The sequence below is a fragment of the Oncorhynchus keta genome, chromosome 1, assembly GCF_023373465.1.
Source record: "Oncorhynchus keta strain PuntledgeMale-10-30-2019 chromosome 1, Oket_V2, whole genome shotgun sequence".
NCBI classification, from domain to species: domain Eukaryota; kingdom Metazoa; phylum Chordata; class Actinopteri; order Salmoniformes; family Salmonidae; genus Oncorhynchus; species Oncorhynchus keta.
In genome coordinates this window covers 53156927-53181529 of record NC_068421.1, presented here as the reverse complement: position 1 = coordinate 53181529, position 24603 = coordinate 53156927, and the positions used below count along the sequence as shown (strand labels likewise).

At 44.5% G+C, this 24603-nt stretch overlaps 1 protein-coding gene across 7 annotated transcripts in view; it reads right to left on the bottom strand.

Moving 5' to 3' along the window:
* Window positions 1–24603, bottom strand: part of LOC118387542 (rab GTPase-activating protein 1-like) — a 157256-nt gene that overhangs the window by 15338 nt on the left and 117315 nt on the right. For 5 of the 7 annotated variants that reach the window (XM_035776007.2, XM_052527499.1, XM_052527510.1 and 2 more), the window contains 3 exons: window positions 21265–21408; window positions 18983–19024; window positions 6642–6770 (listed from right to left, as the gene is read on the bottom strand). In XM_035776007.2, coding sequence (XP_035631900.2) covers window positions 6642–6770; window positions 18983–19024; window positions 21265–21408 — 315 coding nt within the window. Of the gene's footprint in view, window positions 1–2838; window positions 4848–6641; window positions 6771–7676; window positions 9679–18982; window positions 19025–21264; window positions 21409–24603 lie in introns of those variants that run through there. The other 2 variants (XM_052527518.1, XM_052527529.1) reach the window with 2 other exon arrangements.

Below are 24603 nucleotides of genomic sequence, written 5' to 3'. Positions count from 1 at the left end.
ATTCTCATTCACCCCTTTACATTTGTTGTTGGGGAATTGTCAGATTACTGCACTGTCGGAACTAGAAGCACAAGCATTAACATCTGCTAACCATGTGTACGTGACCAATACAATTTGATTTGACATGCTGAGTGAAGAATAAGGTCTCCTTTGAGTCTGAAAATAACTCTTTAATTGAAACAATCTGACAATTGTAATTTGGTTAGCATCCTGAAATTTAGCTGACTGGAGAGAGGGAAAAGACTACTAGCAGTACACACTGAACCACTGAAATACACTGAGTATACCAAACACTAGGAACACCTAAAATTGAGTTGCACCCCCCTTTGCCCTCAGAACAGCCTCAATTCGTCAAGCATGAAGGTTCCACTGGGATGCTGGCCCATGTTGACTCCAATGCTTCCAGCAGTTGTGGGAAGTTGGCTGGATGTCCTTTCGGTGGTGTACCATTCTTTATACACACGGAATACTGTTGAGCGTGAAAAACCCAGCTGCGCCTGGCACCTAGTACCATAACCCATTCAAAGGCGCTTAAATATTTTGTCTTGCCAATTCACTCTCTGAATGGCACACACACAATCCATGTCTCATTTGTCTCAAGGCTTAGCAATCTTTTTTTAACCTGTCAATAAGGGATCATAGATTTCACCTGGATTCACCTGGTCAGTCTATGTCATGGAAAGAGCAGGTGTTCTTAATGTTTTGTATACTCAGTGTATATCTACAATTACAATGCAAATTCAAACTGCATTTCAGTGCATCAACTCATACCAGGGTTTCCGTTAGCTGGTAATTTCTGGCTTTTGGCCGATAAAATAAATTAAGATCCGATAAATAAAATTGTAGCTGGCCAAATTGTCCAAGGCTACCTATCATACACCCAGATTTTGCGCTTCAGTACCATTCTCTCACTCCTTGTGCGCTGTTGTACGTGCATGCGCCGGCTGCTAAGGCAAGAGAGAGAGAGCGAGTGGAGCCTTGGCTACTGTTGATTGCGAAAATGGAGGCCTTTTTAATTGAAGTAAAACAAAAGTTAGAAAGTATGCCTATAGTGAAAAGCCTAAAAAGGGGTTGTCCTTTGCATGGACAATTCTTACTACTGTAATGGATTAAGATGAGAAGAACATTGGGGCGGCCAAATGCAGGCTACTGTTAAACTCGCTATTCAGGTAGGATGCAATTTTGGAACTTTCAGTTACAATTTTTTTTGCATTTAGAAACATTTGTCTTTATCATTAGTCTTATTATTGTATGTCATTGTTAGCCTATATATTAATCTAAACCAGTTCTTTAAATATGCAAAACCTGGTGTGATTAATTCTGTTGAGTCATTTTCATTGGCTAAATTAAGTTTGATCTTTGTGTGCTCCGTATTTAGTTTAAGTTAAATAAATGTCCTCATCCTATCGCTGTCATGTGTTAGATACGGTAGAAACTAGCCTTGATTGGTAATTGCTGCAATATAACTTAATCAACATTTTTGGGAATATTTAAACCAGTTCACAAGTGTTTTGTTTCATTCTGTTGAGCCATTTTCTTTGGCCAAATTAAGTTCCAACTGTAATGTTGTGTCTGCCGCAATATATAATATCATGTTTGCATTTCCCCAATGGCTCGACTTACTTTTGATATTACCCAAAAGTTCAGAAATGTTTGTGAAGGTTTGGTGTGGTGTGGCTATAAGCCTATTACTCTGCAGGCCTATGATATAAAGGCTGTGCGCACTGGCGTTCCAACTGAATCCGACATTTGAACTTGAGGTGAGGAAGAACGTTTTAGGCCTACCAGAGCTCCTCCTATAATCCACAAAAAAAGAATGCTTAGCTTTACAAAAAAAATATTAGCATGGAAAATGAACTATTTAGCCTCCTGTACGCCTATCTCTCTATAGCAGACACAGTAGCCTATCATACAAAGAAATGTATATTGGTGTCGTAGCATGCCACAGGCATATTTCTATTACGCTCTCCCTGGGGCTAGCCCTAAGCTTCTCTTACTTTATATACACTTGTTAAAATATTAATATCATACAGTGGGCTCCTAAGCCTATAGGCCTATACTGTATGCATGCAATGTCCTGATGCATTTAGTGCTCAAATCCCTGACAGCTGAACCATGCGGTGCACAATTTATGTTTTAGGAAATTAAAAACCAACAAAACATTGGGCTATAAAAATTTTCATACGCTACACATCGATACACAAGGAAAGGTGTTTTTGTCATTTGTTACAGGCTGTTTCTAAGGACACGTAAATGTGTCTCATTTGTCCATATTCCCTCGTTTATTGATTGCGATGGCGGACACCCTAATGGATTTACGCACCCAATGCAGGGGCGGCAGGGTAGCCTAGTGGTTAGAGCGTTGGACTAGTAACCAGAAGGTTGCAAGTTCAAACCACCGAGCTGACAAGGTACATGTCTGTCGTTCTGCCCCTGAACAGGCAGTTAACCCACTGTTCCTAGGCCGTCATTGAAAATAAGAATTTGTTCTTAAATGACTTGCCGAGTTAAATAAAGGTAAAAAAAATAAAAAATAAAAATATGGATGACCGGGAAATATCTCAAATGTCCGATAAAATCAAATCTTCCAGGACACTTCTCCGGCACCAGATTTTGACTGACTGACTGACACACACTACAATCTACACTGTATCCTACAAGCCAGCTGAAAAATGATACAAAGTGTTCTTGCTGTTGCACAAACAAGCAGTGTTTCCTTCAGCGGTTCTTAGGCAGTCAAAGTGCAGTCATAAGTGAAGATGGTTGAGGCTGGCAGAAGTAGCCAGGACTGAGGAGTGACTGAGGAGTGACTCAGACTTAACCTAGACTTACACCTACCACAGGTTTGCGAGGCTTGGAGTGGGCCACCAGGCTAACCAGGATATCCTCTTCATAGATCTGGTTGATGACATGGGCATCATACGCCACTGTGATCGAGATCTCTTCCATCATCTTGACACAGGATAGTAGTCAGCTCCACGGGTGGGGGAAAGAAGGCGAGGAGTGGAGGGGTGGAGGAGAGCAGTAGAGGCAACAGGTCAGTCAAAGAGCTTGAGGAGTGACTGGCCTCTTTCACTGTCCCTCAGGGTACAAGACACACCCCTAAAGGAGGGCGGCATGGAGTGAGGTAGGAGAGAGTAAGGGAGGCTCCCTGCATAACAACACACATGTCAGTCTCTCGGTTTTTCTCGCTTGGTGTTCTCAAGCGTGTTAAGAGGATGCTAGTGTGTCTTTCGTTCACCCCTCTCTTCCTCAGAACCGCCAGGCTGCTATTTCTCTTCCTTCTTTCTTCCTTTCCTCCATTTGTTTGTCCTGCGATCCGCTCCTCTCAGGTTGCGCTCAGGGTATTATTTTCACCTCCCTTCGGTCTTGGTAAGATATTCTGGTTTAGTCGCACTCCTACTCAACTACACACAAACACTTCAACTCTTATGTTTTAGCGAATGTGTCTGAGAAAGTGTTGGAACTTTCCTGACCGACCACAATGACTCAAGGTGTTAAGTGCCACTGCAGTCTGCACACATCACACAGAGTTTGTGTCCTCCAAAAAAACCTGAATAAAAATAAAATGAAATTATGAAGAAAAAAATAAGAAAAAAATTGCTCATTTGGTGGCTATAATTTTTTTTTTAACTTCCAAAGTTGAGGCTACATTGCCTTCAGATCCTCCTGGGGCTTTGCCTAGCTAACTTTCACGAGATCTCCCTGGTGTGGAAAGGCACTGTCCACGTTCTCCTCCTTCCTTCTCTCAAGGGAGTAGCATTCTGAGTAACCGCTCCTTCTCTTCCCCTCTCTCTTGTCACTTCTTCCACTGGTGAAACAGCTGAACCTGAAACTTTCTCCCAGAGGGATTTTGAAAGCAGGCAGAAGAAATGTAATAACCGCAACTAGATTAATCAATCAAATCAAGCGCCTTCAGTGGGTATCCCGAGTTGGTTTTGAATGGACTTCTAATGCTAGGCCTTTCAAGACCTTTTTATGTCTTCTTTTTTGTCCTGGAACTGTCTTGAAGTTTCCTCAACGTTGTCCTTGGGAGTGTTTAGGGCTGTGAAATTCAAATTCCACCCCATAATCCTGTGGGGTTGGTACTTGTAGAATGCTTCACTCCCCAACTAGCAGGTGATCATTTGACTCCTAAGCTGCTTAGCAGTCAAGTTGATCCGCTTTAGACATCAACAAAAAAATGAAAGGACAAAGTAAAGTGAACAGGCAAGCTAGCTTTCCTTTTTTTGGACATATTAATGAGGTGTGTCAGCTGATTCAACGCAGAGCTTGATGAAGTGCAGTTCCGTTAACAGGGTATGACGGTTGTGGTCGCCGGGAGACACTGTGCTTCTAATGACACCAAATTCTGTAATAAAATTCTCTCTCTCTCTCACACTCACTCCATGAGCTTGTCTCCTGAGAGCAGCGAACGCACACACGGGCACAGGACAGACACACACACACCTTCCCCGGAATCTTTTCTCGTTCCACAAAATGTTCAAAAAGGACAAGATGCAAAAATAGAGTGGATAATTCTGGAGCCTCTTCTCTGTCAAAACACCTCAGGCACAATGTCACTTCAGATGAAAATGAAGGGAGGAATTGAAATCCCAGGATGAGAGGGCTACTGCTGTGGCTCGTTTCTCTCTCTCTCACACACACACACACACACACTCAGTAAGTTAATTATCTCTTGCTGGATGCGTTTTGATCAGGCAATTCATTCATGCCCCAGAGTCTTGGAAAGTCCCCTGTATTCCGAAGCAGATTCCAGATCAGTCCTAACAGCCAGTCAATCAGAGGGTCCTATTACACGTTTTAGCTCCCAAGAGACTTGACGGCCCACTGCAATCACAGTCGAGAATGTCTTTGAGCAGCTAGTCGATTTGATATCTTCCTCTGTGGTTCAAATGGCCGAAGCTAAACCAAAACAAACAGCCTTGCAAGCTCAGAGTGTAGGCTGGCTTCACGTTGTGTCTTCATTCTTGCAGTGTGTGTGTGTGTGTGTGTGTGTGTGGGGAAGACAGAGTCACAGAACACAGGAGTAGGCCGAGCCAGGTAAAGTCTCTCGTTGCACAGTTCATCCAGAATCAAACACTGATGCTGGTCGAAAAAGAGCAGAGACAGACTGTCTGGCCCGAATCAAAACTAAAAGAGATTAAGGAGTTGTCCTCCATTTCCTTCTCCTACTCCTGCTGACTCACCTGTCCAGCTCACCTTGTGCATGTCTGTCATTTTAAGGCCCGCCTTCTTGCTCTAGCTCTCTCCCAGACTCTCTCTCATGGTCCTAGAGCCTGCCTGTCTCAAACCATCCTCTGGACCCGCATGACGGTGTCGGAGAACGGGCTCATAGTAATGGCTGGAACGGAAATACATGGAACGGTAATTGAACTCATCAAAATACGTGGTTTCCATGCGTTTGATACCATTCACTCCATTCCAGCCACCGTTTTGAGTTGTCCTCCTCTCAGCCTCCTGCGGTACGTGTGTTTTACATGATGTCTAGTATGTGAGAAGGCGACGTAATATGACTCAAATATTTGAGTTGAAAGCAGAACATTTGGCAGATCACTTTCTTCCTGGTTCTTTCAGAGATAAGCTTGTGCAACAAAATAATTGCATAATAGCGCATGCAGAGTGACTACACTCAGGATATCCTGTGGTTAGAAATACACAGGAGAGAGGGGGGTGGGAGAGAGGATATATATATACAGGATGGGTGGAGATGGAGAGAATTGGCTCTTCCATTTGGCTCTTCTTCCTTCCTGTGAGAGTATACATGCCCTTGCCTTCTGGTTTGCCACCTATACACAGTTGCGAAGCGAGCACACACACTAACGGGAGCTGCTGCGTAAATCAAAAATCACATTTTACTTGTCACATGCGCCGAATACAACGGGTGTAGACCTTACCGTGAAATGCTTACATACGAGCCCTTAGGCAACAATGTAGAGCTTGAAAAAGTGAGAAACATTTGCCAAATAAACTAATGGAAAAATAGTAACACAAAATAACAATAACGAGGCTATATACAGGTGGTACACAGGTACTGGTAGGGATAGAGTGACTATGCATAGATAATAAACAGAGTAGCAGCAGTGTATGTGAAGAGTGTGAAGGAATGTGAATGTATGTATGTGTGGCGTCAATATGCATGCGTGTTTTGTGTGTGTGGTTGTCTTGAGCCTGTCATCTCTGTGTGCAGGCAGGTAGCCTTGGGCCACTGGGGCCTCCTCCTGACCTCAGCACATTCCCCAAATACCACAGACCTCATTATATTCTCCGTGTGGGAGGATGTAGGTACAGTTTACATTTAAAACGACAGACAGACAGACAGACAGACAGACAGACAGACAGACAGACAGACAGACAGACAGACAGATGTGGTGTGCCCCGTGATATAGAAGATATTGAGAGACCAATAAAGGAAAAAATGTTCACAAGGAACCGTCATCTGTTCGGCTCTGATAGCAAACCTGGCTGAGTAGTCAGACTGGCCTAGTCAACTAGGCTGAACAATTCCACATCTATGGAAATAAAAACCGGATTTCGCCCAGTCGGACACATAAGCTTCTGAGCAGAGCTCAATTTTGGACCAGTGGTCGGTGCAGTGTGTGCATTGCAGGGGAACGGAAAACCAAATAAATTGTTCCTACCTTGATGCTACAGGCCTGTTCCATGAGCCTGCGTGCGTTCTCCGCAGCCCGGTAGCGCTTCGGCAGCTGGACCCTGAAGAACTTCAGTGCTCCCTCGAAATCAGCCTGGAGCAAATCATCCTTAGACGTCTGTGGGGAAAAGACAAGAAGAGAAGCTCAGCCAATAGAACAGGGTATATATAGTATCCATTACTTTAAATCTGCTTGGTGTTTGGCCCAAACTTTGCACGCGTCTATTATAGAGGGTATTGAAAAGGTAAAGCAAAGGCTTTTATTTTTTAGTTAACTAGGCAAGTCAGTCAAGAACAAATTCTTTATTTACAATGACGGCCTACCCCGGCCAAACCCTAACCCGGTCGACGCTGGGCCAATTGTGCGCCGCCCTATGGGACTCCCAATCACGGCCGCCTGTGATACAACCTGGAATCGAACCAGGGTCTGTAGTGATGCCTCTAGCACTGAAATACAGTGCCTTAGACCGCTGCGCCACTCGGGAGCCTTGAAGAAGGAATAAGACATTACGGTATAGTATGATGTTGCCGCATTTTTTGTTTTGCACCCAGAACAAGCGCTTAGTAAATCTCAACCAGAGCGCTCATATTAGCAAGACTGTTACAGAAAGCGTGGAAGTCGCATTTTTAGCTCCCTTGACACCAGAAGGTCTGAAAGCATGACACTGTAATGTCAAACTCTGTCTGTAATAGTAGTATTTTGCAATAATACTACTTCGATACAACATATCTGTTAGTGTCACATGCCAACTGAGAGTTAGAACAGGTTGACTACGATGGCAATAACTAATAGCGCCACCCGTTGGCATTCCGATGCATTGTCATAATGATCATCCAAAATTAGACTCACACAGCCCAAGCTATTGAACAATATACGCAATTCAACATAAATACATTACAAAAGCATTTTGAAACATAACTGCACTGAGAAGAAGGTTTACGCCTGCAGTAGCCCTCGGCAGGGTAAGATTGTCCACCCACCCACCACCCACCTATCCCGTCTCACTCCCTGCCCCAGTCTCACCGCCAGTAGTCGGGGAACAAAGAGGCGGTGGCCCATCCCCAGGAGCCCCATCACCTTACAGACAGAGTCAGTCTCCCCAGCCTTCTCCTCTGCTGAACCCCCTTCCTCTGCCCCCCAGCTGCCCTTCCGCACCGCTGGCGTCATCACCGAGGGTGAGGGTGGGGTGGTGGGGGAAATGGAGGGAGAGGAGGGCGGAGAGCGAGAGGGGGAGGGAGGATCCCGCTCTGGGGCCAGGGTGGCCAGGGTGAAGGGCGACTCCAGCGTGCAGTCCGAAAGCGTAGACGTAGCCGGGGACAGGTTCGTATCAGGGTCAGTCACCCCGGGCAAAAACTTGAGGTCAGAGTCCAGCAAATATGTTTTTCTTTGGCTGTTTAGCAATGCAAACTTTACAAATGACAGCGGTGACCTTTAGGGGAAAATAACAGGTTGATCGTTCCAGGCAGTGAGACACAGCGACGTGTTGGATGGGAGCATCTCTCAATAGACTGTCATCCCCAATAGTAATAATACAAAACTCTGCAAAAATAGACCATAAACATAATTATTTTCAAAAGGTAGAGAGGATCCAGCGGGTTTGAGCAGCATAGAGAATCAGTAAGTTTGTTGGGTTCATCGTGTCCATTCAGTAAGCACCACTGTCAGAGAGCAGACACAGCCACTAGGCCTGATAACACTATAGTCCCTGCCTCATAACTGACCAGAGCATCCAGCATAACGTAGATATGGGGTGCTATCACTGTGATATAGCCAAAGAAATATTACACAGGCACAGTTCTGAATAGATACCGATCCTGTTTCACACTGCTTTTTCCCCCAGAAATTCTAAAAATGGGCATGCCGTTGCCTAGCAGCAAAACAGACGGTTAGTCGGTTTAAACTGACGACAGGGGATGAGTCTTCCACTTTATTATCCTCCACTCTCCTCCTTCAAAGAGAAGAGAATCCCTCTCTCACAACCAAGCCCCTATGCCCAGGACTTCGCATAAACGAGAGAAGACATCAAAGAAAGCGGGGTACTTTTATATCGCCAGTCCTGAGGTAACGACAAATACATACAGGCCACAGCAGGCAAAGTAGATGGATTGAGTTTGCTTCAGAAAAAAAAAATCCATCTTTAAAAATCCCTTACAAATGATGTTGTCCCTTTACACCCCAGCAGTCCTTTCTGATGTAAAACACTTCGGAAGCAGAGGAAGAGACTAAATCTTGTTATGTTTAAATGTGTTTCTATCAGTCACACAGCCTTAGGCAGAAGCTGCTTCCGTCCCGAATGTGACGTCTTGGGAGCCGCGTTTGTGCACAGCTGAATGGTCCTCGTAGTGACTTAAGAGTCAGAGAGGAAACAGACATGATGCTGGAGATCACATTAGATCAGGGAGAGGCAGAGGAGAGAGGATGGCTCTGGCAGTGAGCTTAAGCAGGACACTGGGCACACAAGCCTGTGTTGGGTCTCTCTTCTTCAGGAAATCCTTCAATTCCACAGAGGAGCACTGAAACAGTCCTTGCCCTCTGTTCGCAGAAACAGCAAGGCTTCAAAAAAAGGGACTCCTTCACCTAAGAACTCCAGCAGAGTAGACTTTCCTAACAAAACACAGCCAGAGTAGAATACCTTCCGGTCAAAGTAAAGGATTCCTTCCAGGTCCTTTGCAGAACAGGAGGGTCCATTTGCTGTGTCCAAAGCCTAACAGGAGCGCAGGGGACCCCTGGAGCCACAGGTCGGGTCACGGAGAGGCGAGGCAGGTGGAGAAGCAAACCACGCTAGTGCTCCCTCCTCCCTCTTCTCTCCTATAGCACTCACCACCTAAAAGGCCTGCAATGCTAACAGCTAATGGCTAACCCTGCTGCTCGTGCTGCTCCAATGCAGAAGTCTGGTCTGGGGCTGGGCGGGCGGACGGCTAAGCATGCGCGCAAAACACGGAGGGAGAGAGACAGGGAGCATGTGACCGAAACACTGAGGCGGAGAGGTGCTAGAAGACGAGGGGGAGTAGAGAGGGAAGGAGGACAGGGGGAGAAGGGGAGTGAGAGAGGGTGTCCGTGGGTTGATGCGTTCGTGGTAGACATCCCTGAAAACAAATGTAACAGGGCCTCCCCCTTTTCAGCACTGCTGTTAATGGCTAACCGCTAACAGATGCTACTGCCGCTGCTGTGCGCTCCAAATGGACTACGGCAGACAGGCAGGGGAGGGCAAGTGCACAGAGGGAGGGGGGACAGAGAGAGAGAGAGAGAGAGAGAGAGAGAGAGAGAGAGAGAGAGAGAGAGAGAGAGAGAGAGAGAAGGAGGGGGAGTGGGGGACTCATTGGGGAGAATGCTGTCATACCTGACCAATAGAAAAGAGGCAGTGGAACCCCTTTACTCTACCGACGCCCTCAAATATACACTTTTATCGCTATCCTCATGGTATCTCCCTTTTTCATATACAATCTCTCACACACACACGTTATTGACATGAAACCACTACTCTGTTGTTGCCGGAGGCTTTGTAAAAATCAAACAGACTGTAATAGGGGTATCATCCCAGAGGAGAGACTGTGTAGAGAGTGTATAAGCTCAAACAGAAGGAGCTATGACCATAGCCCTCCCAGTAGCTGCTAGCTCACGTCAGACATGGTTTCTTCCCACAAAGCACTTTCTCTTTCATCTCCCTCTCTCTCTTCTGATGTATTTTCCTATTTATCACTCTCTCCCTCGCTCTCTTTTATTGCCATCATTAATAGCAAAGACATCCACCTCTCCATCACTCCCTCTCTTAATTTCCCTTTCCACCCGGGGGTGTGATGTAGTGTGAAGAGAAGGATACAGTAGGTTTCTGTGGACCTGACTGTTATCCTCACTGAAACCCATTTCCCCTCTGAGTAATTCAACGGAATCACATGGGAAAGTCACATTCGCAGTGCAATCATGACAAGCTGAAAAAAAAAATAGAATTCAAACAAGCCACTAGCTTTATTTGCAAGGTTTTCATATTGAGACCATTGTACGTTCCAAAATCATTTACATAGTCCATCTTAAAAAACACGGAACAATGTCCAACCAATTGAGTGTCGTTTTTTGTTGTCAACATAAAGGCAACCTGCATTCGGCAGAAATAGCACAGCATTTGCAGTACTCTGATACACAGGGGAGATCGTTCTTTGCGATGCCCTTGCACTACGGCGTTGAAACAGAGGAGAAACGCAGCACCATGCATCCCGACATGCTCCTTGTTTCTAGAACAACATTATGCAGCATCAACTTGGCCTAAGTCTCAGTGAAATATTGCCAAATGAAATCAATGTGACCTCCTTAAGATGCCGGCATGATACGGATAGCTCGGCAATGCCATTCCTATCCAAACACTCGTGGGGGCATCAAAACAAGTAGAGTGATACCATCATAAACGGATCTGCTAACGATATAGTATTTAGCCGATTTAGCGCATCATTCAATATCCTGATTTGTTGTTATATCGGGGGCGACAATATAAATAGTCTGGGGGATTAATTGTGTTGTCGTGCCCACTGTCTTGGTGTGCTTGGACCATAACAGTTTGTTGGTGATGTGGACATCAAGGATTTTGAAATTCTCTGCCCCCTTTTCCAGTAGTTCACGATCAGCTCCTTTGTTTTGATCACGTTGAGGGAGATTGTTTTCCTGGCACCACACTGCCAGGTCTCTGACCTCCTCACTATAGGCTGTCTCATCTCACTGTTGTGTCGTCAGGAAACGTAATGGTGTTGGAGTCGTGCTTGGCCAAGCAGTCGTGGGTGAACAGGGAGTACAGGAGGGGACTAAGCACGCAACCCTGAGGGCCCTCGAGTTGAGGATCTGCGTGGCAGATGTGTTGTTGCCTACCTTTACCACCTGGGGGCGGCCCATCAGGAAGTCCAGGATCCAGTTTCAGAGGGGGGTGTTAAGTCCCATGGTCCTTAGCTTAGTGATGAGCTTTGTGGGTGCTATGGAGTTGAATGCTGAGCTGTGGTCAATGAACAGCATTCTCACATAGGTGTTCCTTTTGTCCAAGTGGGAAAGGGCAGTGGGGAGTGCGATTGAGATAGCGTCATCGGTGGATCTGTTGGGGCGGTATGCGAATTGGAGTGGGTTTAGGGTTTCTGGGCTGATGGTGTTGACATGAGTCATGACCAGCCTTTCAAAGCACTTCATGACTACCAACGCGAGTGCTACGAGTCGGTAGTCATTTAGGCAGGTTACCTTCGCTTTCTTGGGCATAGGGACTATGGTGGCCTGCTTGAAACATGTAGGTATTACAGACTTGGTCAGGGAGAGGTTGAAAATGCCAGTGAAGACACTTGCCAGTTGGCCCACGCATGCTCTGAGTACCCGTCCTGGTAATCTGTCTGGCCCCGCAGCCTTGTGAATGTCGACGACCTGTTTAAAGGTCTTGCTCACATCGGCCTCAGAGTGTAATCACATAGTCATCCGGAACAGCTGGTGCTCTCATGCATGCTTCAGTGATGCTTGCCTCGAAGCGAGCATAAAAAAGGGATTTTGGCTCGTCTAGTAGGCTCGCGTCACTGGGCAGACTAGTGGCTGGGTTTCCCTTTGCAGACCGTAGTTTGCAAGCCCTGCCATATCCGACGAGCATCAGAGCCAGAGTAGAAGGATTCAATCTTAGTATTGACGCTTTGCCTGTTTGAAGGTTTGTCTGAGGCATAGCAGGATTTCTTATAAGCGTCCGGATTGGTGTCCCGCTCCTTGAAAGCGGCAGCTCTAGCCTTTAGCTCAGTGTGGATATTGCCTGTGGGGAAGACGTCGTCAATGCACTTATTGATGAAGCCGGTGACAGAGGTGGTATACTCCTCAATGCCATTGGATGAATCCCAGAACATATTCCAGTCTGTGCTAGAAAAACAGTCCTGTAGTGTAGCATCAATGTCATCAGACCACTTCCATAATGAGCGAGTCACTGGTACTTCCTGCTTTAGATTTTGCTTGTAAGCAGGAATCAGGAGGATTGAATTATGGTCAGATTTGTCAAATGTAGGGAGAGGGAGATCTTTGTACGTGTCTCTGTGTGTGGAGTAAAGGTGGTCTAGTTTCTATGTCTGCTATGGTTGCACATGTGTTATGCTTGTAGAAATGCGGTAAATTGGTTAAAGTTCCCGGCCACTAGGAGTGTCACTTCTGGATGAGCATTTATTTGTTTGCTTATAGCCTTATACAGCTTGTTGAGTGCGATCTTAGTACCAGCATCAGTTTTGGTGGTAAATATACGGTTACTAAAAATATAGATGAAAACTCTCTTGGTAGATAGTGTGGTCTACAGCCTATTATGAGGTACTCTACCTCATGCGAGCAATACCATGAGACTTCCTTAATATTAGACATCGTGCAACAGCTGTTATTGACAAATAGACACACACTTCTCGTCTTCCCAGACTGGGTGTGCCTTAAAATAGCTTGGAAAATTCCAGAAAATTATGTCATGGCTATAGAAGCTTCTGATAGGCTAATTTACATAATTTGAGTCAATTGGAGGTGTACCTGTGGATGTATTTCAAGGCCTACCTTCAAACTCAGTGCCTCTTGGCTTGACATCATGGGGAAATCAAAAGAAATCAGCCAAGACCTCAGGAAAAAAAATTTGTAGACCTCCACAAGTCTGGTTCATCCTTGGTAGCAATTTCCAAATGCTTAAAGGTACCACGTTCATCTGAACAAACAATGGTGCGCAAGTATAAACACCATGGGACCACGCAGCTGTCATACCGCTCAGGAAGGAGATGTGTTCTGTCTCCTAGAGATGAACGTTCTTTGCTGTGAAAAGTGCAAATCAATCCGAGAACAGCAAAATACCCTGTGAAGATGCTGGAGGAAACAGGTACAAAAGTATCGATATCCACAGTAAAACTAATCCTATATCGACATAACCTGAAAGGCTGCTCAGCAAGGAAGAAGCCACTGCTCCAAAACCGCCACAAAAAAGCAAGAATAGAGTTTGCAACCGCACATGGGGACAAAGATCGTATTTTTGGAGAAATGTCCTCTGGTCTGATGAAACAAAAATAGAACTGTTTGGCCATAATGACCACCGTTATGTTTGGAGGAAAAGGGGGAGGCTTGCAAACCGAAGAACACCATCCCAACCGTGAAGCATGGGGGTGGAAGCATCATGTTGTGGGGGTGCTTTGCTGCAAGAGGGACTGGTGCACTTCACAAAATAGATGACATCATGAGGCAGGAAAATTGTGGATTTATTGAAGCAACATCTCAAGACATCAGTCAGGAAGTTAAAGCTTGGTCACAAATGTGTCTTCCAAATGGACAATGACCCCAAGCATACTGCAAAATGGCTTAAGGACAACAAAGTCAAGGTTTTGGAGTGGCCATCACAAAGCCCTGACCTCAAACCTATAGTTTGGGGCAGAACTGAAAAGGCGTGTACGAGCAAGGAGGCCTACAAATCTGACTCAGTTACACCAGCTCTGTCAGGAGGAATGGGCCAAAATTCACCCAAATTACTGTGGGAAGCTTGTGGAAGGCTACCAGAAATGTTTGACCCAAGTTAAACAATTTAAAGGCAATGCTACCAAGTACTAACGGAGTGTATGTAAACGTCTGACCCACTGGGAATGTGATGAAAGAAATAAAAGCTGAAATAAATCACTCTCCACTATGATTCTGACATTTCACATTCTTAAAATAAAGTAGTGATCCTAACTGACCTAAAACGGGGCATTTTTACTAGGATTAAATGTCAGGAATTGTGAAAAACTGCGTTTAAATGTATTTGGCAGACTTCAACTGTATATCGTATATGTCTGAGTACCTTTTAATGTGCAATGTGTATATCAAACAACATTTCTGTCACATAATACTGTGTATAAAAGTACCATGTTTGTGAAATATATGAATAATGTACAGTGCATTCAAGAAATATTCAGACCGCTTGACTTTTTCCACATTTCACAGCCTTATTCTAAAATGTATTGAATTGTTTGTTTTTCTCAATCTACACACAATACCCCATAAAGACAAAGCAAAAAACGTTTTTTTAATTTTTTTTTTTTAACAATTTAAAAATACAACTGAAATATCACATTTACATAAGTATTGAGAAACTTGGTTTTTGCTCCGACATGCACTGTCAAATGTGGGACCTTATGTAGACAAGTGTGTGCATTTTCCAATCATGTTCAATCAATTGAATTTACCACTGGTGGCCTCAAATCAAGTTGTGGAAACATCAAGGATAATCAAGGGATTTCTAAAAACCTGTTTTTGCTTTGTCATTATGGGGTATTGTGTGCAGATTGATGAGGAAAATATTTGATTTTGTCAATTTTAGAATAAGGCAAAAAATAGTGGGAAAAGTCCAGGGGTCTGAATATTCTCTCGAATGCATTGTCTACGTTGTCATCTCCCCCCTGCAGTACAGTCTATGGACTGCAGAGGGAGACATATGCAAACTATTCCACTTTCTCACACCACATTCCTCCATATTCTAGCCAATTACATCATATACTGACTGACATAGGATTTACTCTGTACTCAACATTGCAGATAAGTGTTTCAGTGAAAAGGCATAGCAGCTACTCCTCCCATGCAATAAGAGAGTGGTTGTGGATCCGTATCTGGAGTGTAAAATTTACAATGACGGCCTAGGAACAGTGGGTTAACTGCCTTGTTCTGGGGCAGAACAACAGATCTGTACCCTGTCAGCTCAGGGATTCGATCTGGAAACCTTGCTGGCCCAACGCTCTAACCACTAGGCTACCTGCTGCCCCATATGAACCTTAGCACAGTGTCAATCTTGGAGGTCAAAGATCTTCTCAGTGCTGAGGTAGGATCAGGCCTTTTTTCGACACTGTGTTAACTAACCTCCAAACGAGCTTCAATGCCATACAACTGTCCTTCCGTGGCCTCCAACTGCTCCAAGCGTTCGCTGCCTGCACCCGCCCGCCCGACTAGCATCACTACTCTGGACTGTTCTGACCTAGAATACGTGGACAACTACAAATTCCTAGGTGTCTGGCTAGACTGTAAACTCTCCTTCCAGACTCATATCAAACATCTCCAATCCAAAATCTAATCTAGAATCGCAACAAAGCCTCCTTCACTCATGCCGCCAAACATACCCTCGTAAAACTGACTATCCTACCAAACCTCGACGATGTCATTTACAAAATAGCTTCCAATACTCTACTCAACATATTGGATGTAGTCTATCACAGTGCCATCCGTTTTGTTACCAAAGCCCCTTACACCACCCACCACTGCGACCTGTATGCTTTAGTCGGCTGGCCCTCGCTACATATTCGTCGCCAGACCCACTGGCTCTGGCTCCAGGTCATCTATAACATTTTCACCTACCTCATTCCCATACTGTTTTTATACTGTTTTTATTTATTTACTTTTCTGCTCTTTTGCACACCAATATCTCTACCTGTACATGACCATCTGATCATTTATCACTCCAGTGTTAATCTGCAAAATTGTATTATTCGCCTACCTCCTCATGCCTTTTGCACACATTGTATATAGACTGCCCATTTTTTATACTGTGTTATTGACTTGCTAATTGTTTACTCCATGTGTAACTCTGTGTTGTCTGTTCACACTGCTATGCTTTATCTTGGCCAGGTCGCAGTTGCAAATGAGAACTTGTTCTCAACTAGCCTACCTGGTTAAATAAAGGTGAAATAAAATAAATACAAAAATAAGTCTATGCTAGGTAAAGCTCCGCCTTATCTCAGCTCACTGGTCACGATAACAACACCCACCCGTAGCACGCGCTCCAGCAGGTATAGCTCACTGGTTATTGTTATTGACTGTACGCTTGTTTATTCCATGTGTAACTCGGTGTTGTTTTCAACTGGCCTACCTGGTTAAATAAAGGTGGAAAAAATAAAAATAAACAAAAAGGTCCCCCTGTCCATATAATCTCATTCATTGAGATCTAAAAGGCAAAACTGATCTTACATCCAATAAAATTGTATTTGTCACATGCTTGGTAAACAGGTGTAGATTCAGTTTTGAAATGCTTACGTACAGGCCCTTCCCAACAATGCAGAGAGAAAAATAGAGGAATAATAACAAGGAATAAATACACAATGAGTAACGATAACGTGGCTATATACAGGGGGTACCAGTACCGTGTAAAAGTGCAGGGGTACAAGAGGTAGACATGTACATATAGGTAGGGATAGAGTGACTAGGCAACAGGATAGATAATAAACAGTAGCAGCAGTGTATTACATCATTTGACCACATTGATTATGACCTGACCTGTGTCCCATAACGTACCTACATTCCATACAGAACAAGGCTAATAATGACTAAGCATCTTACACACACACACACACACACACACACACACACACACACACACACACACACACACACACACACACACACACACACACACACACACACACACACACACACACACACACACACACACACACACACACACAGCCAATTGAAAGCTACTTGCCCGAATGAAAATAATAATGGCCTTTGAAAGCGGATGATGCATGCATCATTTAAATGTTATCTTTAATTTGCGGGCTGAGCAAGTAGCCTATAATGACCTTCCCTCCATATACAAATAATTACATTTTAATTTGCCAATATCATTATTGATTGTTTGGAGGGGAGAAGAACCTTTGTGCAATCTCAAAAAGGGTATTTTTGTTAGCGATTTTTAACAGCCAGTTGTAGGGCCATATCAAATGCTTAAGGCCACAGCAATGCTTAAACCAAATCAAGGAGTCCGCTTTTGAGGTCTGGGAACAATAAACATTTTTTTAAATGGAGGGTGTTGTTGACCTTTAATTTAATTGTGCACCTAGCAAGAGACTGTTGTTTGGCTAGCAGTGTTTTTGTACTGTACAATGTAGGCGACATGTGATGGCAAAACTAATGCCCCACAATTGATAGAAATCATCTTGATTTCATTCTGCCAGGTATGCCTACTTTGCAGTCAACCTTTAATGGTGAAGTTTTTTTGGGAAAGCCTTGAGAACTGTTCATTCAAATAGCACATGAGGACTAAATTGTGCATCCCAAAGATTCAACCAAGACTTCGGACTAAACATTTTGAATACCTGGTCTGCATACCCAATGCTGTTTGAATACATCTTGATTATTAAAAAATAATAATTGTCAAACAATTGTGAAACAAAACCAATGTGACCAGCTACATTCTTTTCACTGGGAACCTCGCGACCAATAAAAAAAATGGTGTCCCGCTGCCAAGTCAAAGTGTCGCAAACAATGATCCCTCTAAGCTGCTCACGGTCGCGCACTTACTACAGGACGGTCGCGCACTTCCTACAGGACGAAGTATTGCTATGTTGTACATAGACGCCAGAGATTGAACTTCAGAGTTCGCCCCATTAGTTTGCACCATATCGATCAACGTTTTTTTCTGTGACCGAATCAAGACTATATCAACCCCTTTTCAATGCAACACAACACATGTACCTTTGCAAGATTGAGTCTGTCATTTTGTTGTAGGCAGAGCCAGACCGCAATGGAGTAGAATTCTATTGGCGGTGGTAGCCCACGAGCGGTCTTTCAATCAGATCAGAGCGCAGAGCAACGCGTGTGCACATTTGTTGATATTCTTTGCTAGTTAGCTAGTTATTAGCCCAGTTCTAGATAAGTACAGGTCAGACATGGAGAGTTACTGCTTCATACAAGAGCACAAAACGTGTAGGCTACATTTCAAGCTATCTTTTAAAATCCAGTCAGGTAAAAAGCGTATGTCTTAATTAAAGGGACAGTGTTGAATATTGAAACAGGCTTGAATATGCACATAAGCCAATTGGCAGAGAGGTAACATTGTCTACTTCTCTGTATGCAATGTAGGCCTGCATGGAACACCACATATAGGCTACTATAGGCTATTTCATAGAAATCAAAAGCTATTTTTCCATGTGAAAATGTTATTGGATTTGCTCCATTGGTTTTGTTGGCAGGCCTACTTTATGCTCAAATAGCCTATTGGCTACTGTTTAAAACTGTAAGGGTACAGCCTCGCTATTCAACGTAAACACGTGCCTGGAAGTTGCACAAAATTCTCACAACGTTCAAGTTTCCGCTCACAAGACGTAAACTTTGCTCAGTGCTTTGAACATTGGTCGCAAATGCCAGTGTTTCGGTCGCAGTTTTGAGCCCTGACTCAAAACACAGACTCCGTAGACTTTGTGAATACAAGCCCAGGTCTAGGTCTCGGAATTGTGTGTGCTTCGTACAATACCATTACAGGATTTGTCTGTCATTTAAAAAAAAAAAAGTTTTAAAATCGAAGGAATTGACTGGAACCCCAGTAAATGAACCAAAGTAAAGGAAGTCAATCACACCTTGAGAAGAGCCAGCGCCACGTTGAAGATGATGTTCAGGCCCTGGGGAAGGGAAGAAGATGATTATATTGTTGATTGTCACAGAACATATTCTCTACACACACAGAGAGAGAGAGAAAGAGCTCGGGCCGTCACCCAAACACATCTGTCACACACCGGTGTAAGAAAAGGCATGGATCAAGGGTCATCTCATCAACTGTCTTCATATCAACGGCTTTACCCTTTAAAACGTCATGCCAATAAACCAGCAAATGTTAAGGTTTTCTCATCATAGACTTAATAAAGGTTCAAATGATCTTCAACATCAAAGACTCCTTCTAATAAAGAGTTATGAAACTGCCGCGCAGCTTTCGTGTTAAGAGCTTCGGCGGGGAAAAAACACACTGAAAAACAGTGACGTAATGATACTAGTGCCAGTGGAATGCATGTGTGTTGCTATCAACCCATCTCTCTGACGTCGTACATTAAATCCGTGACATTATATAGTCTGTATGTCTACACGCTAGACTGCCCTCTGGCGATAAAGAGGAAATGTTATGGTAACATTACACTTATGTTCATGGAAACTCTTGAAGTGAAACAAGACAGTCCCTCTCACAGACAGGTGGGGCTGCATCATGGCCACAGAGTGACAAGCAGATGGACGAATTAATGAATGACACACACAGAGACAGAGAGACAGAGGGAGAGGGGGAGAGAGAGAAATTGTAAGAAGGAGTAAGGGACAAGAGTCACAGACTAACAGATAGAGAAAGACAGAAGGAGAAAGCAAGAGTGTGACAGAGTGAGAAAGAGGGAGAGAGCTGGCGAAAAAGAGGAGTGAGGCAGAGCTAGCGAAACAGAAAGAGAGAGGGAGGGAGGGTGAGAGAGGATGAGAGCGAGTGGATGCTGAAGTCAGCTCCGCATGGGAACACCTGTCTCCATTGCTCCGACACCCCGTTCACATGGCAACACTGGGCTAAAAATATCTCCCCTGCTCTATAAATAACTGAGGAAAGGGCCTCTCTTTCTCCCTCTCTTCCCCTCCCCTTCCATCTCTCACTTTCTTTCTCAAAAGGCTCTAGGTGGCGCTGGGGTGTCAGGGAGTCAGAGAGAGAGAGATAGAGGGAGGGAGTGTGGTTTGTGGACTGAGTGAGTGTGTGTGTGGAGTGAGTGTGTGAGTGTGTGTGAGAATACAGTCTCACATGCAGCGTGCCAAACTGAGCTGGAGTCAAACTGAGTCAGCAAGTGTGAGAGGTTTTAACATAGAGGAGAAACACACAGTCAGGCGCACTTGCACACACACCTCACACACAAACAAACAACTAGCACCACACACAGGCACAGATACATAGAGAGCGAGAGAGAGAGAGGTGTGGACAAATGAAAGGGAAGACAACACAGGAGCACACAATCAAAGGAGAGAGAGAGAGAGAGAGAGAGAGAGAGACAGAGAGAGAGAGAGAGAGCGAGGGAAAGAGGAGTTAAAAGTGACAATGACAACAAAGAAATCAGATCGAGGCAGGGGTAAAGCCAAAAACAATAAGAAAGGGACACCACTTTAGAGAAAAACATATAGAAATAAAGAGACAATAGATATGGAGATGGAGAGAGAGAGAAATATTAGAGGGAGGCAGAGAGGAGAGAGAAGCAGATACTCATCACACGGCTCAATGGCTGAGAAACGCCAAGGAAACTATTAATTGTTCTGCCCGGGGGCCGAGAGAGGGTGGGAGAGAAGGAAGAAAGAAGAGAGGAGGAGAACGGGAAAAAGAGAGAATCACAGAGAGAGAGAGCGAGGGTGATGAAAAAGGGAAGAGGAGAAGTGAGACAATCACAGAGAAAGAGAGAAAGGTCACAGCGTCCCTTCTCTACTGTGGTACCAGGCCTACAGAAGGGCTGAGAAGAGAAACAGGCAGAGAGTATACTACTATCTTGAAGAGCCTCTGGAGATTATGATGGGGTTTATCGTGCTAGAATGGTGTTCTCACTTCTCATTGTTGCTCCAGAGGAGACATTGGCTTTAAGGAGGTACAAAAAGGCGGGTGAATAGTGAAGAGTTGTTTAGAGTTGTTCAAAGCCCAGGGTGGTCGATGGAAGGGGGAGAATAAGGGTAAGTTCAGTGCTTACCAACAGCAGCTTGGGTTAGGGTGAGGCCCAGTGTTGGGGTTAACAGTAGGGTTAAGGTAAGAGCCAGTGTTGAAGTCAGGACTAGGAGTATGACCAGTATTGGGTAAGTGTTGGCGTTAGGAGTAGTGCTAAAATGACCTTCAGTGTTGGGTCAACGTTGTCAAACTTCTTACCTCACACAGTAGCAAGTCGGTGATGTGGAAGACCATGCAGAGGGGGAACTTGGCGGTGAAGAGTGTGAGGAACCACTGAGACGCATACATGTGGGCCTCCAGGCTCAGCTCCTGGAAGTGGGACCACAGGTCTGGGAGCTGCTCCTAGAGATAGGACAAGGGGAGAGTTCATTGCACAGTACCGAGTGTACAAAACATTAAGAGCATGACAGACTGACCAGGTGAATGCTACGATCCCTTATTGATGTCACTTGCTGAATCAGTGTAGATGAAGGGGAGGAGACGGGTTAAAGGATTTCTTTTAAAGCCTTGAGACAATTGAGACATGGATTGTGTATACGTGCCATTCAGAGGGTGAATGGGCAAGACAAAAAGATTTAAGCGCTTTTGAACGGGGTATTATAGTAGGTGCCAGGCACATCGATTTGTGTCAAGAACTGCAACGCTACTGGGTTTTTCACGCTCAACAGTTTCCCGTGTATATCTAGAATGGTCCACCACCCAAAGGACATCCAGTCAATTTGAAACAAAAAAAAACTGTTGGAAGCATTGTGGTCAACATGGGCCAGCATCCCTGTGGAACGCTTTCGACACCTTGTAGAGTAAATGCCCCGACAAATTGAGGCTGTTCTGAGGGCAAAAGGGTAAGTAAGAGTACATCACATATAGAGAGGAAAAAGTACTATATGTCAGTCAATCAATCAATGAGAGAGAAGAAAGAAGAGAGCGAGAGAGAGAGCGAGAGCGAGAGCGAGAGCGAGAGAGAGAGAGAGAGAGAAAGGACAGAAGAGGGCGAGAGAGAGAGAGAGAGCGAGAGAGATAAAGTTGGTCTTAAATGCCATGCCGAGCGTAGCTACGTCTGACTTTGGGATCAGATTTTAAACATGATTTGATGCTTCATTATGATGGTTCCTAGGCAGCGCCTGTTACTAGGCTGTTACAGTCCTCATGGCAGTTCTAAACTTTGCGAGGCATGTCACTTCTCCCACCACGTCGCAAAGTCCACGGTCCATCACTATGCATGCACGTCTTCTTAAGCACAACTAGATAGATCCATAAAGAATGACCTGGATGAACCCGTAAAGAATGACCTGGATGAACCCGTAAAGAATGACCTGGATTGATCCATAAAGAATGACCTGGATGAACCCGTAAAGAATGACCTGGATGAACCCGTAAAGAATGACCTGGATGAACCCGTAAAGAATGACCTGGATGAACCCGTAAAGAATGACCTGGATGGACCCGTAAAGAATGACCTGGATGGACCCGTAAAGAATGACCTGGATGGACCCATAAAGAATGACCTGGATGGACCCATAAAGAATGACCTGGATGGACCCATAAAGAATGACCTGGATGGACCCATAAAGAATGACCTGGATGGACCCATAAAGAATGACCTGGATGGACCCATAAAGAATGACCTGGATGGACCCATAAAGAATGACCTGGATGGACCCATAAAGAATGAACTGGATGGACCCATAAAGAATGACCTGGATGGACCCATAAAGAATGACCTGGATGGACCCATAAAGAATGACCTGGATGGACCCATAAAGAATGACCTGGATGGACCCATAAAGAATGACCTGGATGGACCCATAAAGAATGACCTGGATGGACCCATAAAGAATGACCTGGATGGACCCATAAAGAATGACCTGGATGGACCCATAAAGAATGACCTGGATGGACCCATAAAGAATGACCTGGATGGACTCATAAAGAATGAACTGGATGGACCCATAAAGAATGAACTGGATGGACCCATAAAGAATGAACTGGATGGACCCATAAAGAATGACCTGGATGGACCCATAAAGAATGACCTGGATGGACTCATAAAGAATGAACTGGATGGATCCATAAAGAATGAACTGGATGGATCCATAAAGAATGAACTGGATGGATCCATAAAGAATGACCTGGATGGACCCATAAAGAATGACCGGGATGGACCCATAAAGAATGAACTGGATGGACCCATAAAGAATGAACTGGATGGATCCATAAAGAATGACCTGGATGGATCCATAAAGAATGACCTGGATGGACCCATAAAGAATGAACTGGATGGACCCATAAAGAATGAACTGGATGGACCCATAAAGAATGAACTGGATGGATCCATAAAGAATGAACTGGATGGATCCATAAAGAATGACCTGGATGGACCCATAAAGAATGACCGGGATGGACCCATAAAGAATGAACTGGATGGACCCATAAAGAATGAACTGGATGGATCCATAAAGAATGACCTGGATGGATCCATAAAGAATGACCTGGATGGACCCATAAAGAATGACCTGGATGGACCCATAAAGAATGACCTGGATGGACTCATAAAGAATGAACTGGATGGATCCATAAAGAATGAACTGGATGGATCCATAAAGAATGAACTGGATGGATCCATAAAGAATGACCTGGATGGATCCATAAAGAATGACCTGGATGGACCCATAAAGAATGACCGGGATGGACCCATAAAGAATGAACTGGATGGACCCATAAAGAATGAACTGGATGGATCCATAAAGAATGACCTGGATGGATCCATAAAGAATGACCTGGATGGACCCATAAAGAATGACCTGGATGGACCCATAAAGAATGACCTGGATGGACCCATAAAGAATGAACTGGATGGACCCATAAAGAATGAACTGGATGGACTCATAAAGAATGAACTGGATGGATCCATAAAGAATGAACTGGATGGATCCATAAAGAATGACCTGGATGGACCCATAAAGAATGACCTGGATGGACTCATAAAGAATGAACTGGATGGACCCATAAAGAATGAACTGGATGGACCCATAAAGAATGACCTGGATGGACCCATAAAGAATGACCTGGATGGACCCATAAAGAATGACCTGGATGGACCCATAAAGAATGAACTGGATGGACCCATAAAGAATGACCTGGATGGACCCATAAAGAATGACCTGGATGGACCCATAAAGAATGAACTGGATGGACCCATAAAGAATGAACTGGATGGACCCATAAAGAATGACCTGGATGGACCCATAAAGAATGACCTGGATGGACCCATAAAGAATGAACTGGATGGACCCATAAAGAATGAACTGGATGGACCCATAAAGAATGACCTGGATGGACTCATAAAGAATGAACTGGATGGATCCATAAAGAATGAACTGGATGGATCCATAAAGAATGACCTGGATGGACCCATAAAGAATGACCTGGATGGACCCATAAAGAATGACCTGGATGGACTCATAAAGAATGAACTGGATGGATCCATAAAGAATGAACTGGATGGATCCATAAAGAATGAACTGGATGGACCCATAA